Below are 15,422 nucleotides of genomic sequence, written 5' to 3' on the forward strand. Positions count from 1 at the left end.
AAGTATGTCATTATTTAAAAATTTGCATCTCTTTGATTGTTAGTGAAGTTGTACATATTTCTAAGTACTTATTGGCTATCCTTATTTCTTCTTTGATTAATTGCTTCAGTATTTTTATTGGGATAGTTGCTTTTTATTGACCTGTGGGATAGTTGTTTTTTATTAAAAGGAGTCCTTTCAATATTGGGATATTGTTATTTGGACTTCACATTTGTCATTTGACTTTTAACTCTGTAAATAGTGATTTTTAAAGTAAATGCCATTTATTTTTTGTTTTTGCGTATAAAACTTTGTCAAAAATGTATATCACTATGTCATTGTATAGTTTCAGGCTTTTGTATCATGGTTAAGAAAGAACTTTGTCCTTTCGGGATTGCATAAATACCCATATTTCCTCAAAATAATTTTAGGTTTTAATATTTTATATGATAATCTTTGATCCACCTGGGATCTATTTATTATTTTTTTACACTAAACTTTTTATTCCAAACTTTAACCCTATCACAGGGCCCTTACATCACCTCTTTCCAATTCTTAGCATGTTTTTTCTTTTCTTTTTTTAAAATTTATTTTTAATGATAGTCGACGTACAATATTACATTAGTTTCAATATTTACATACCTTATGTAATGATCACCATAATAAGTCTAGTAACCACATGTCATGGTACATAGTTATTTCAATATTATTGATTATAATCCCTATGCTATACATTGCATCCCCATGACTTACTTTATAACTGGAAGTTTGTACTTCTTAATTTCCTTCCTTATTTCTACTCATTCCCCCACCTCCCTCCCTCTGGCAACCATAAGTTTGCTCTTTGGATATATCATTTGCAAATATCTTCTCCCATTCTATTGGTTGCCTTTTTGTCTTGTTGATGGTTTCCTTCACTGTGCAAAAATTTTAGTTTGAGTTAGTCCCATTTGTTTATTTTTGGTTTCGTTGCCTTTGTTTGCCTGAGGAGACATATCCAAAAAAAATTGCTAAGACCGATGTCAAAGACTTTACTGCCTATGTTTTCTTTTAGGAGTTTTATGGTTTCAGGTCTTACCTTTACGTCTTTAATCCATTGTGAGTTTATTTTTGTGTATGGTGGAAGAAAGTGGTCTAGTTTTATTTTTGTGCATATATCTGTCCAGTTTCCCCAGCACCATTTATTGAAGAGACTGTCTTTTTCTCATTGTATATTCTTGCCTCTTTTGTTGTAGATTAATTGACCATGTAAGTAAATGGGGGGTTATTTCTGGGCTCTCTATTCTATTCCATTGATCTACATATGCTTCTGTTTTTGTGCTAGTAACATACTATTTGATTAGTATAGCTTTGTAGTATAGTTTGAAATCAGGGAGTGTGATACCTCCAACTTTGTTCTTCTTTCTCAAGATTGCTTTGGCTATTTGGAGTCTTTTTTGTGATTCCATATGAATATGAGGATTATTGCTCTAGTTCTGTGGAAAATGCTGTTGACATTTTAATAGGATTTGCATTGAATCTGTAGATTGCTTTGGATAGTATGAACATTTTAATTCATTCTTCTAATTTATGAGCATGGTATACCCTTTCATTTATTTATGTCTTCCTTAATTTCTTCTATCAGTCAATAATTTTCAGAATACAGATCTTTTACTTCCTGTTTAAATTTATTTCTAGGTGTATTATTCTTTTTGATGCAATTGTAAATGGGATTATTTTCTTAATTTCTCTGTCTGATAGTATGGCGTTTATTTTTGAATAGGAAGAAAGATAAGCCAGTTTTATTTTTATCCTAATTGCTAGCCAGTTGTTAGACTTCATGAATGTCTCTTTTATTACTGATTTAAAATGACTCATTTTCTTACATTAAATTTCCCGATATATTTGGATCTGTTCTGTTCTATTGATCTGTCTATTTCTGGATAATTCTTATTAAGATTTTTTTTCCTGTGGCGTTTTACTATTTATAGGATAAGTATCCCTTATTTTTTTCTTTTTCAGGTTTTCTGTCTATTTTTGCATATTTACTTGATGCAATTAAAAATCACTTGATCACACTAACCAACATCCTTCTAAGGTTTTCAACTGGAGTTATATAATATTTCTAGATTAAGGATAAATTGGCACTTTTATAATACCAGGTTTTCTTATTTTAAAAAAAGTATTTCCTCCATGGATCCAAGCATTCTCTTAGTCTTCCAGTAGCATTTTATGTTTGCTTCCTATAAGCTTGGCCATTTTAATAGATTTTTTTAGATATTTTAATTTTTTGATTTTTTTTGTGCATGGAATTGTTTCCTTCCATAATATTTTCTAATTGTTAAGTTTTTAAAAGCTATTGAGTTTTGTTTATTTACTTTATTTCCAGACACTTTAATGAGCACTCATTTTTTCTAATCATCTCTTGGTTGACTTTAGCCTTCACTCATAAAGAGGTACCCAGGAGACTAAAGAAGCAGATATAGCTCCCTTACTGGAGAATATGACTTGAGATCATTAGAGAACTTGGCATAAAATAGAAGTTTATGGAATATAATCTGTACATTCAGAAAGGACCAAATATGGGCCAATCCCACATCACTGAAATGTAATATAAGTCAGACTAAGTATGTTAGAATGAATCATGCTGTTCTTATGAGATTATTTAATATTCTGAGATGTCCTTAATCTCAATTAATTCATCTCTCAGGATTAATCTTTATGAATTCTATATTATTCATGTGAGCTGGAGAAAGGCTGGATTTAATTAAGCCTGATGATAATATGAGTAAGGAAAACTGAAAGATGGAAGGGAGAACTGAACTGATTTCCTCAAAAATAGAGTTCGCCAGGTTATGAATTTTAGGCCAGCTAATTTTTTTTTTTGTATAACTTTACAAGTGAAATGTAACTTGTTTTCTTGTCATGAGTAATCCTATTTCCTCCTTCCAACAAACACCTGTTCTATAATGACTACCCACCATCCTGACCCCCTAGTTCAGTAGGTGTAAGATGGTCTGATATTGCCATCTGGTGGCTACCTGGGGAACTGTATGAACAAATCTTTTCCTGTTGGACCTGCAGCCTGGGTTGGTATCTAGGAGGCCAGATCCTGGTTTGGGAATAAGCAGTTTATGCCTGTGACTACAGGAAAAGAGAAGATAATCGAAGTCCCAGTTCTAGAAAATTTGGCTTTGGGGAGCTGGGAAACAAGGAAGGAGCCAAAATCTACATCTACAGGCGCTGATAGACAATTAAGGACTAGGTCCAAAAGGAGAGGTCTGCAAAGGAGTTCTGGCTAGAGAGAGAGAGCTCCTGAACCAAAGCAAAGAAAGGGAGACTTTTTTTCCCCCTTAATGAACCATCTGCATTCAGTGTTGGGGCAGGGATCAGCTTAATTGTGGTCTTCCAGTCAATTCGAACACCTTTTTTTTAGGGGTTTCCTTGGCTACATTTTTCTTTTTCCTTAAAAATTTCCTCCCATAGCTTAAAACTCAGATGATTTCAGATAATTCCACATAAGGCAAAGTCTACTTCACATTGTCCTTCTCTTGCTTTCCCTTTTCACTTTCCCGTCTCTCTTTCCTCTTCCTCTCTTACTCCCTCCTTCTGACCTCCTTTTCTCTTTTCCCTTCCTTTTCAGCTCTTATTCTTGCATTATCAGGAAAACCTCTCTCTTTCTCATCATTCTATTGGGGAGCCAAAACATAATCTGAGTTACAGCTGATAATCCTAGGGATGGTGCTTGTGGGTCAGTATTATCAAGGCAAAGGGAAGGCAGAGGTTGTGAAGTGAAGAACAGGAATCCTTGGAAGGGATCAGGAGTCCTTTCAGCATTACCACGGGGCTGTCTTGTTCAACCCGGACATGATTTTCCTGTGCCTGCATTCAAGAGTTTCTTGTGTTTTATTCGCTGCCATATCCCCAGCATTTAAAATAGCGCCTGGCATATAGAAGGAGCTCTATTAATATTTGTTGAAGGAATGAATAAATAATCTTGATTAATAATCCAAACTGGCTTATTCCTTTTTACTGTATTTCAGTTATGCCTTGTAAGTTTGCAATGATGCTAATTTTCATGGTGAAGGCATGGTTTTTGACTTTTGGGGATGATTTAAGCATAAGACGTGAGGCTATTTCTAGCACAAAAAATAATTATTTTCAAAATTTCAACCTACTAGCTGACAGACATTCAGAAAATAACCTGTTGGTAAATTGGGGACTCTCTGTATCTTTCCTTTTTATGTTTTAAGAGTGTATCTTTTAAATACATACATGAAGTATAAAAACAATAAAATGACTAACTTTTGCCTTAACTTCTCAAGTGCTTTTTGCATCCTCCCCAAAATACAAACCAAGACCATTAAATACAGAGGAGAAAACAGATTTGGAAAACTGAAACTGACAAGCATTCGGCAAATGTCTTACTGTATGTTTTCTGTTTGTTGAGTCTCTTTTGCATTATAAATCCTTGACAACAGTCGGAGAAATGTTTATTCTCTATATAGAACTAAGCATAGAAGAAATGTTGTGTTTACCTAATATGTTTTAGACTTGTACCCTTTCTTGTGAGCCGTCTCAAGAGAGGAGAGAGTGTTTCTCTGACATTACTCTTGTGTGAGAATCTTCTGGGGGTAAAACAGGATCACTTGCTACTGTCTATTCCAAAACCCTAGGATTTCTTAAATATCTCACAGATCTCTGTGATCTTAAAGAAGTGCTTTCACTGCAATGCAGAATAGTTAAAATGAGTTAAAAGCTGAACTGAAGTAAGACAGCTGAGCAGATCAGTGGGTGTATAATATCAGAGTGTGGTAGACCTTAGTTAATTGGTGAGGATGTGTCACAACATCCCACATCAGGCTTCACATTTTGTTCCTGGCTCATTTCGGTGGCAGTGGTCATAGGAGGGTGGATGTTTAATCTTCAGTTCATTGATTACATGGAATGTGAGAAGTTACAAGGTGTGAAAAGAGCATGAACTAGTATTACAGGCACAGTGCTCTTACTGAATCCTGGTAGCACCTCTAGCTAATTGTGTGACCAGGAATAAAATAAGTAACTTCTCAGAGCCTTAGTTCACCTTTCTGAAAAATGGGAATAATGATGCCTACTTAGAAGGGCTATTGTGAGGAATGGAACTACTAGGTATAAAGGCTAGCACCTAGCTGGAGGTACTTGCTAGTTGATGAGCTGTGATCACTGTAGTCACATGTTCTATTTCCATTTCTCACCTAGGTACCTTGGGATCACTAGGCCACTGACGTATCCTGTGAGGCAGAATGGAAAATGCATGGCAAAAATGATTCTCTCCGTCTGGCTTCTTTCCGCCTCCATCACTTTACCCCCCCTCTTTGGATGGGCTCAGAATGTAAATGACGACAAGGTGTGCCTGATCAGCCAGGATTTTGGCTACACGATTTATTCCACCGCAGTGGCATTTTATATCCCCATGTCCGTCATGCTTTTCATGTACTACCAGATATACAAGGCCGCCAGGAAGAGCGCTGCCAAACACAAGTTCCCTGGCTTCCCACGCCTGCAGGAGCCGGACAGCATCATCTCCCTGAACGGCATGGTGAAGCTCCAGAAGGAGGTGGAGGACTGTGCCAACCTTTCGAGACTCCTCAAACACGAAAGGAAAAACATCTCCATCTTTAAGAGGGAACAGAAAGCGGCCACCACCTTGGGGATCATTGTCGGGGCCTTCACCGTGTGCTGGCTGCCGTTTTTCCTCCTCTCCACTGCCAGACCCTTCATCTGTGGCACTGCCTGCAGCTGTATCCCGCTGTGGGTGGAGAGGACATTTCTGTGGCTGGGCTATGCAAACTCTCTCATTAACCCTTTTATATATGCCTTCTTCAACCGGGACCTGAGGACCACCTATCGCAGCCTGCTCCAGTGCCAGTACCGGAATATCAACCGGAAGCTCTCGGCTGCAGGCATGCACGAGGCCCTGAAGCTTGCCGAGAGGCCAGACAGGCCAGAGCTTGTGCTGTAAGGTCATTTATCACTATTTTCCTTTCATCCCCCCAACTGTTCTATAGCCCGTCTTGAATGAAACATGTCTCAGAAAGCTTCCTGCCGTAGTAGCTACCTTATATTCTACCAAGCATATTAGACTTGAATTTAGAATTCTATGGATTTCTCCTCTACCCAACAGAAGTCTGAAAGCCAAAGATAGGTACTTAGTTGGTTTGGAAGACGAGACTGATGTGCTGATGAACTGCAATTAATATGTTTGACGACAAAGAAAATGATGTTTCCCATCCTTTCTCCATTAATAACATCCAAATGATGTCCGTATAGTTCTAATTATTGTAACAGTATAATTTTCATTGCTATTACTCTTACATCCAGTCAAACTTTTTTGATGGCCTCAACCCTTACGGATAAAGGAAGCAAATTCACACCGGTTGGAAGCTACAGAGCTTTTAGGAAGTGCTGCCTGCTCTCTTAGGAGTTGAGAACTGATAGAGAGTTGTTGAGTTTGTCTAGGAGGCATTAGTGACTTTCCAGGAAGCAATTGCAATAGGGTGTTGGGATTTGAAAACAGAGTGCAAAGGGCCAGTGGTGATAAGGAAAGGGACCCTTCCCATGTAACCCACTTTAATGACTTTAGCATTGTAAAGAAGGTAGGAGACAGTATAGTAATCAGAGTTGTTAGCAGGTCAGATGAAGATTTTGCTTTAAATTTGAGGTAGAGGAGACATCGTCGTGATTGAAAGCTGAGGAGAAAGACACTGGAATGAGAAGATGGAAGGTGCTGGTGAGAGAGAGCCCATTAGTGTTGGGCATGTGAGAGGAGACGGCAGTCCTCTTCACTGCACCTGGCAGGAGGGAATGGATCAGAGAACCATGGACCACTGTAGCTGAGAGGGACCTTCCCAGTCATCTTGTCCAGACCCTTCATTTGACAGAAGAGGTGACCGAGTCCTGGAGAGTGAGATGGCCCTGTGAACTCGTGGCACCAGTAGCTAGGTCTAGATTCCACATCATCTGAATCTTACTTCTATCTAGTTTTCATGCATTCGACTCCTTTGTGTGTAATAAAGGTGGCAAGGACACCTCTGTGCTCCCAAGTATCTTGGGAACAGCCCTGCTCAAGGAGAGTACCAAAGTACCTCATGGATTACAGTAGACTCCAGAGGCTCCAAATGTAGGCTACTCCCCCAAATGGCTCTGAACACTTCTAGGAACTCATCCTGTTCTCTAACTTCACTAGAATGAGGCAGGCAGAAACATCCCCTAGCAGGGATGAGGGAAACCAAAGATTGTTTTTTGGCCTGGGAACTCCAAGTTGTGGGACTACAGGTAATGCTAGTTTTTGAACCTGGGTGTAGCTTCACAGGTATTCATTTTTACATCTATTCTATATACTCTTTTGTATATAATGAAAGTGTTCAAATAAAAATGTTAAAAACAATTTTTTTTTGAAGAATACAATTTTTGTTTCTAGAATATGCACTATGGCAAACCTGTATCCCCAGAGATCTTTCCAGGACTATAAGACTGTTATTGAATTGACCACTAGTGTTTGCTCACCAGATTCTAAATTCCTTCAGAGAAGGAGCTGTGTCTTAGTTAGATTTCTGTTTACAGATCTAGTACAGTGACTGGCACACAATAGGTGATAAATAAAAGTGACAATGGCTAACAATTATTAAACACCTTTCACATGTTATACACCCTTCTACCTGTAATGTTAGGTGCTTCTAGCATCCCCAATTTTCTGAAGAATAACTGAAGCTCAGGGACATAAAGTAACTTACCTAAGGTCACATAGCCCCTAAGTGGTAGATGTGGTCCGAATTACCCCAGTGCAACTCTATTTGTCAAATGATTTCAGTCTGTAGTCAGTGAAAAACTATGAAATGTTTTTGAGCTGGGAATTGTCGCCATCAGCTGTCTAAGAAGACCATTACAAAAACCTGTTAGTAGAAGTAAGTAAGTGTGTTAGACTTAGTGGCGTGTGGGAGGACACCTTCTTGACAGAGTCTTGGTAGTTTCTCAGATGGAGGAAGTAAGGAAAGTACAGTATAGAGTTTTAGGGCTTGTGCTGGGTGACGTGAGGTGGGGAGCTGGAGAGTACAGGGCAGTGTTTATAATATAGTAGCTTCGGATTGGTGGGCGCAGCTAAGTGAGGACCTTAAAACCAGGATTAGCGAGCAAACTATTAGTTTTGCAAAGTAAGCTGTACTGTTGGTGTGCAGTCTTCTTTTGGAAGCAACTATTTCCTGGGATAAGTAGCTGGATGATTCTGCCTAGTCCCAGAGCTGTTTAGCACAGGAACAGGAAAGCATGTTGCTTTCAGTTCTCAGGAGTAACATGCTGAGACGTGGGTTGAGGAAAGTGTCTGGCAGCAGTGGGAAGGGCAGTTAAAATAGAAAGTCTGGTGGCAGAGAGTCCAGTTAAGCAGCCAGTGTAGAAACTAGGAAGGAACAAAGGAGATCTTGAACTAGAGAGCACCCTGTTTTGTACGCCTCCTACCCAGTCATAGAACTGGAGAATAATTTTATTGATTTTTTTTTTAGCTAATATTTCACACAATTCAGATAGTTCACAAAATACAAAATTTTCAAATGTCACACAAATAGGTTTTCCAGTTTAAAATAATAATATGCCACATTTATTGAAGATTCACTCTCGGGCACTATGCTGAGACTTTGTGTGAATTATATCACTTAATCCTTAAAACTATGAGAAATTGGTTTTCTTCATCTCTGTTCTGAAGATGAGAAAACAAGGGCTTGGGAGTTCAAATAATTTCCCCAAAGTCATACATGTAGAGAGCGATAGAGCTGGATTTGACCCGGGAAATCTGTGTTGAGAAGTGCTTTTAACTTCCATGCTACTGTGTCTTTTATAAAAGTAAATCAGCTAACGTAACTTACAAGGATATTTACCTCTGTGTCTTTAGCTAGTGTGGACACTTAGGTATTGTTTTCCAGTTAGTCTAAGACAGAGGTCAGCAAACTTTCAAGCTGTGAAGGGCCAGATAGTAAATACTTCAGGCTTTGATGCTGTAAGTCTCTACAGCAACTCCTCACTCTGTCTTAGGAGTGAGAAAGCAATCACCAAGTGAGTATGTAAGACTTTGTCTACAAAAACAGGTGCACAGCTGGATGTGGCCCACAGGCCATAGTTTGCTATCCTCTGGTCTAAGAAAATGACTGTCCTGTCATTACATCTCTCTCTGTTTGAATTTATAATTATTGATTGTACTTAAAATTATAGGATATTAAAATCCTTTCAGATGATTGGCCTAAATACCCATTAACTTTTAAGAAGTTTCTAGGAGAGAGTTGAATTGGTGCTATTTAAAACATTCTGTACCAGGAAGCTTTCTAGTCAGTTCCAATGTGGGAAGACGCCTTTTTAAATTCTTGTTCATAACTGTGCCATGCATTGAGGAGGATGCAGACAATACACGCTGCCTTTTCTGTCCTAGTGCACATATTCCTAATGGACAGACCGTACACAAAAATACACATATGCACATTTACCCTTTTTGTAATGAGAGCAAATGAAAGGGGAAGACAGGAAAGGATTCAAAGGAGAGGAAAGTAATAGGATTCAAAGGAGAGGAAAGTAATTCGGAGCTTACCCTAACCTGATCTGGAAGACTTCCTGAAGGATATGTCTGTGAAGGTGGTCAAAGCATTTATAATGAAAGGAGAGTAGAAATGGTTTTCCAGGTGAAGGGGACATTTCACGTAGAGGCACCCTTATGCAACAGAGAGTCTGGCTGAAGCTAAGTATTGGGTGGGGGAAGATTTGGATATCACAATGGAAAGGTAGAATAAAATTAAATTATGAAGGGTCTTCTATCCTAGCCTTAAGAATTTGAGATTTTAGTGTAGACAAGTTGTTCTCAAGCAGGGGTGATTTTGCCCCCAAGGAACATTTGACAAGTCTGGAAACGTTTTTGGTTATTACAGCTGGGGGAGGGGAGTACCTACTGGCATGTAGTGGGAAGAAGCTGGGATGCTGCTAAATGCCCTGTAATACACAGACAGCTCCCCGCAAAAGAATTACCTGGCCCCAAATGTCTAGAATGCTAAAGTTGAGAAACCCTAGGTGGACAGTAGTAATCCATTGACTCTGCAAATAGGAGAATGGAATTATCGAAGCGATGAAGACTGATTCAGTGGCACCATATGGGACGAATCAGAAGATGGAGGCTGGATGTAAAGAGTCTCTTCAATGGCTAGTTTTCTCCAGAAACATTTGAGGGCCTCCTATGTACAAGGCACAGTGCCAGGCATGGCAGGGGATGGAAAGATGAATAAGTGACTGTTCTTACCTCTGGAATCTCATGGTCCAGTGGGCCGACATGGCAGTAGATGTGGTCTGGTGGTAGCTACTAAAAGACTAGTGACCAAAATACCTCACACAGTTCACACTTTGCACAGTTACATTTAAGTAAACACCAGTTGGGTAACCCCAAACAACTCGTAACTCGACTGGAGTCTCTGGAAGAATGCCATGGTGTCCAACCCATAGCTCACAGCAAACCTTCATAGAAGCCTTTGTTCCCCACCCATCTCTCCGACACTCATGTTTCTTGGGCCATCCTAGACACAAAGCGCTCCATATGCGAATCTCGCCAGCCTTGTTCTCCCACTCTGGATGCTTAGGTTCTAGTCTCTTTTTCTTTACCCCCAACTGCATTCTTGGCTCTAGTGTTTTTCTCCTAGATCATAGTTTTCTTCCTGTACAAAAAGTCTACTAGACTGTGTATTGCTACTTCCAAATGTTTATCCACTTCTTCCCATTTTCTTCATCAGCAAGAGGCTCAGGTGTCTAGCAGGTGCTTAGGAATCTTCCCTGGGATACGGAAGGACTAGAAGGGAAAGGCCATGACTACTTCACTGGTAATTTTAATCCACTATCTTTAACCTTTGTCCTCTTTTCACAAGTATTCAAATACCGGTAATATAAAATCAAATGTGATATAAGCAGGGATTTTTTTTCCTTTTTGTTGACTTTATGGATTTTTTTGAATTGCCTAAATTGCTATTAAATGTCATAGTTTGATGACTTTCGTTCTTTGACACCAAATTGCGAGCAATATTGAAAAGCAGTTTCTAAACTACTTCATATAAAAGACTTTCATGAAATTGTTTTGAAGTAGCTCTTCCTTTCCCACTCCCTTCTTCTCTTCGGTGATGTATTGTCTTTCTCTTCCAAGAGCCTCTTATAATCCCTGTCGATCACAGTGGTTAATCATAGCGGAGTAACCTTGGGTTCCTGCCATGAATTCTGTCAACGTGCTGCTCCAGGGTTTGTGCTGAAGCTTTGGAGTTCAGGGAGATTCTACCTTTTCTTTATGGAAACCAGTGATTAGAAAAATCAAACGAAATGGGTCCCAGTAGGAACTGGGAAGAAATATCTAGGCACCTGAAACTTTAGGTTTCTGTGGTGGGATGTTGCCTTAAGGACAGAAACATACCAAAAAGTTTGCTATTTCATAGATGATTTCCCCCCCACAGCAGTATTTTTCTCATCCTTAACTAGCCAGAATTCGCACTTTATTTTTATTAAATCATCAATGCGTAATAATAATAGCTTTTTTGCTTCATGCTTTACAGTTGTCTATATTTTAATTTTGTGACATCTCATTAAAGGACAGGCAATTGACCTCTTGTGTGTTTTCTAAAAAAAATTTGTTTTTGTTTTCTAAGTAGATAGTAAATACACATAGCACAAAGTAAAATCAAGCAGTACAGATGGGTCTAGAAGAAAAATAAGCCTTGGGGGGATATCTTAGGAAGAAAATTTCTGTGGTGGAAATCATGAAGGAGGTGATCATTGGGGTGGGTCTTGAATAAAGAGTAGAATTTTGATAAGGGATGTAAGGGATGGAGGGGGGTTGGGGTTTTTCAAAGCAAAGGTGAGAGTACGGATGGCGGCACACAGGTGTGGATGCGGTAGGTAAGGAACCTGGGGCATGTCTCCAGCAGAACCTGGAAGCTGGGTCAAGTGGGGTCATTACACAGGGCCAGGTGGCCGTGTGGGTGGGAGGAGAGATGAAGCCTTTTGAGCCGGAGTGAGACCAGGACTGCAGTGTAAATAAGGGTTCACGGCGGGAGAAGGGAGATGGGTTAGGAGACCAAAGTGAAAGAAAGGTCTCCTGTCAGGAAGGCCCACCCTGGAGGGTGGCATCGAGACTAGGAAAGAGGCCAAGGATGTCTGGACGTTTGCAAGTTGACTAGCAGGTGGGTGGCGAGGAAAGGGAGACGTACAAGGTGGCCCAGTGGCTCGAGGCCTGAGGGATTGAGTACAGTGCCCGGGCTGCTAAGAGCTGCAGATGAAGTACGGTCTCCTCTGTGCTGAGAAGAGGCAGGGCCCCTGCTAGAAATTAGTGTGGAGCACTGTCGGCGACACCACCCATTTTCAGAACCTGCTCCCAGATACCCAGGAGCCTGGAACCGTGGACCTGAGCTGAGACGTGGCCTCAGGCGTCATTGTGTGAGGTGAGGGACAAAGCAAGAGGTGGTGTCTGGTGGAGAAACCAATCCTGTTATGGTGAAAACCCGTTTTTGGAGTCTTCGTAGCCAAACGAGGGGGGCACTTTCAATGGGATGGGGAGGCAGAGGCTGGGGGTGTAGTGGCAGGCCCTGGAACCTCATAGACCGAGCTCTCAAGCATAAGCATGTACCGTGGCTTGGTAAGTTGAGTCCTGTGAAGGTACAGAGTTAGGGCATGTGGATCTACGGTGTTTCCACGAAAATAAGACCTCACCGGAAAATAAGCCCTAGCATGATTTTTCAGGATGACATCCCCTGAACAGCAGCCCTAATGCATCTTTTGGAGCAAAAATTAATATAAGACCCGGTCTTATTTTCAGGGAAACATAGTAGAGGGAAGGTGCTTTTTCTACCAGGGAGAAAAAGACTCTTCCGTTGGTCTCAGCCGTTGGTCAAGACTTCACCCATGACTCCACCCATGACTCATGCTACTTCTGTGAATCTGGGAGGAAGGAAGTGCGGGTGGTGGGGTTTCCTGGCCTCTGCGCACATGGCTTACTATAATGCAACCTCAAGGTTTCCAGGAGAGACCATTTGTCATTAGTAGTCACCATTATTCTTTTCAGGCAGGGCAAGTGCAGTAGTAGTTTGCAAGGATTTTTGAGAGTGGAGCCATTTTTGGCTACAGCTGTATTTATACAAGCGAATTTCTAAATGGGGTATCTAGGGCTGATTTGCAAATAAATGAAGGCCCTGGCAACTTGTAAAAGTTATAAAATCTACGAAAAAAAAGTCACAGCCCTTTTTCTTTCCCTTTAGAGATGCTCATAACCCCTTAGGAGCCACAAATGATTCAAATTACTAAGTGCTGTCAAAATTAAATCCACCCACCTCAAAACACTCAACATTTACCATTCTGCTAAAGCATTTTTTTTTTGTCTTCTTTCTCTCTCTTTATAGACAAAACTCTGACTACTGTAGGAAAAAAAGTCATGATTCATGATCAAAAGTGAAATCGTGGAGACAACAAAAACAAGACAAGACAGAGGTGGCAACAGAAGGAAATCATTTGCTGAAACTATGGAACGCGGCTTCTGTCCTTTCTTGGGAGGGCTCAGATGTGACAAGCAGGGTGATCTGTTGTACAAAGTATATTATGAGGGAGATGGTGCCCTCCTTTTTCTCCTGTGGATCAGTGCTATTGTGTGCCATTGGAAATAGCCCTCAGTTAGAGACAGCCAGGTCAGCTCAGCTGTAAGCAGTCGAACAGAGCTGAAGTCCAGAAAGCAAACCGTTTCTGGTGCTTTGCGTACGTCCAAGTCCATGCAAGTGGCAGTGGGTTCCAGTGTGCGCTTCCCATGCTTCCAAGTCTAGGCATTGTGGTGAATATCCAGGAATCATTCATGAGGCAGAACTTCTTTTGTTGTAGGACAGAAGGGTGTTTTTCTAAGCTAACTGCAGTAAGCATAGTGTTGAATATGTTGCATGTCTGTGTTAGAAAACAGAATCCCGCCATCAGCTCATACAAATGATTTCCCAGAGCAGTGTCTGTTTTAAGCTTCTGTCAAACAGTTTGGCTTTTCCGCAGGGTCCCTGTGACTTTCCCACCAGCGTACTTTCTTTGGTAACTCACTTACTGTTATGGTACAACTCAGGAACAGATCTCAGGATGGAGAGGATCATAAAACTGGAATAAAGCTTTTTCTTGGGCTCACACTTCTTCCAAGCAGTCCTGAGACGTGAGAGAGATTCCTTCCCTGAGGATTTCTACCAGGATGAAGAGTGAGTGCCACCTTCCTGCTCTGTAGGCTAACGTGGGTGTCGGCACTAAACGGACTCTCATTACCCCCGGGTGCAGCGGGCGCACAGGCTGGCTCATTACTGTGTTTGGGGGAGGAAGTAGGGGAGTAGTGGGGTTTCCATGAAAGGTGATACTTCTGGAGGTGAAGCATCAGTACTTCAATTCTTGTTGAGTAGCACTGTGTTCAACTGAATTGTGTGAACCGGAGGTCACCTGGGCCACTCATAGTAAACACTCCCGAATACCATTCTGTTCCTTCTGGAAGACTCATTGTTGTGTTCTCTGTATCTTAAATCAAACGTGTGCCTGGGCAATTCTGTTCTCCCCTCTCCCTCCCCAAAGTAGTAGGCATTAGGGCAGACAAGGAAACAGAAGAGGTCCCTTTGCGGATAGTATTTTTTTTTTCAGTTGAACTGTGTAATGTTATGAGCTAAGGAGACAGGAAGACAGTAAATGAGAAAAGAAGAGTACCTCTAAGGGGGGAAAAATGAACGCAAACCTTCATTTGATAAAAGAGAACTGAAAGAGAATACTATTTTCCTACCATAAATGTAGCTGTTCCCTCACAGGATAACGTGGAATTCCAATGTGGATTATGGATTTCTTCCAACGTTCGCTGACATTGCTTCTTATCAGATACAGGGAAGGGTCTGCCTTTCCTGAAAGGGGAGGTGGGCCTGTCCTTTGAGACAAACCTTGTACAAATTCCTGAACTGCAGATTTGCAAAAGTGACTGTATATACTTATACTCATAATTTAAATGGTTAATTCTGGTCAGATAAATGTTGTTAAATTTGAAAATGTTTTATTACCTTACATCAAATAAAGTTTATTTGTAGCTGTAATAAAGTAACTTAAGTAATGATTTTTAATTGACGGTCTGGTGTCATAACTGTTGGCTATGCAGAATGACAGAAGGGCAAGCTTTATATATTTGCTAAATTCTAACAGGTAATCAAGACAGTTATGTAATTAATTGCATTTCACTGTGAGGATTCATCCATTTTATAACTTTTTTAAGAATGAGCATTTATTTCTGATTGATGAACGTTTATTGGACTCCTGCTATATTCAGCACTGTGGACAACGAAGGAACCAAGAGGGGTAAAGCAAACTCTTACTTTTCAGGAGTTTGCCTTCAGGTACAAGGCAGACATTTCTCCATATAGTATATAGTAAGTGTCATAGCA

General features: G+C 40.4%; 1 protein-coding gene across 2 annotated transcripts in view; it reads left to right on the top strand.

Annotated features, from left to right (window-relative positions):
- The window catches only part of HTR7 (5-hydroxytryptamine receptor 7), a 70,513-nt gene extending 55,404 nt beyond the window's left edge, over positions 1–15,109 (top strand). The window contains exons 2-3 of one of the 2 annotated variants that reach the window (XM_081074312.1): positions 5,197–5,955; positions 13,392–15,109. In XM_081074312.1, the coding sequence (XP_080930438.1) occupies positions 5,197–5,955; positions 13,392–13,434 (802 nt within the window). In that variant the 3' untranslated portion in view covers positions 13,435–15,109. Of the gene's footprint in view, positions 1–5,196; positions 5,961–13,391 lie in introns of both variants that reach the window. The other variant, XM_081074313.1, reaches the window with a different exon arrangement.
- The last annotated feature ends 313 nt before the right edge of the window (positions 15,110–15,422 follow it).

The sequence above is a fragment of the Rhinolophus hipposideros genome, assembly GCF_964194185.1.
Source record: "Rhinolophus hipposideros genome assembly, chromosome: 15".
Classification (NCBI taxonomy): Eukaryota; Metazoa; Chordata; class Mammalia; order Chiroptera; family Rhinolophidae; genus Rhinolophus; species Rhinolophus hipposideros.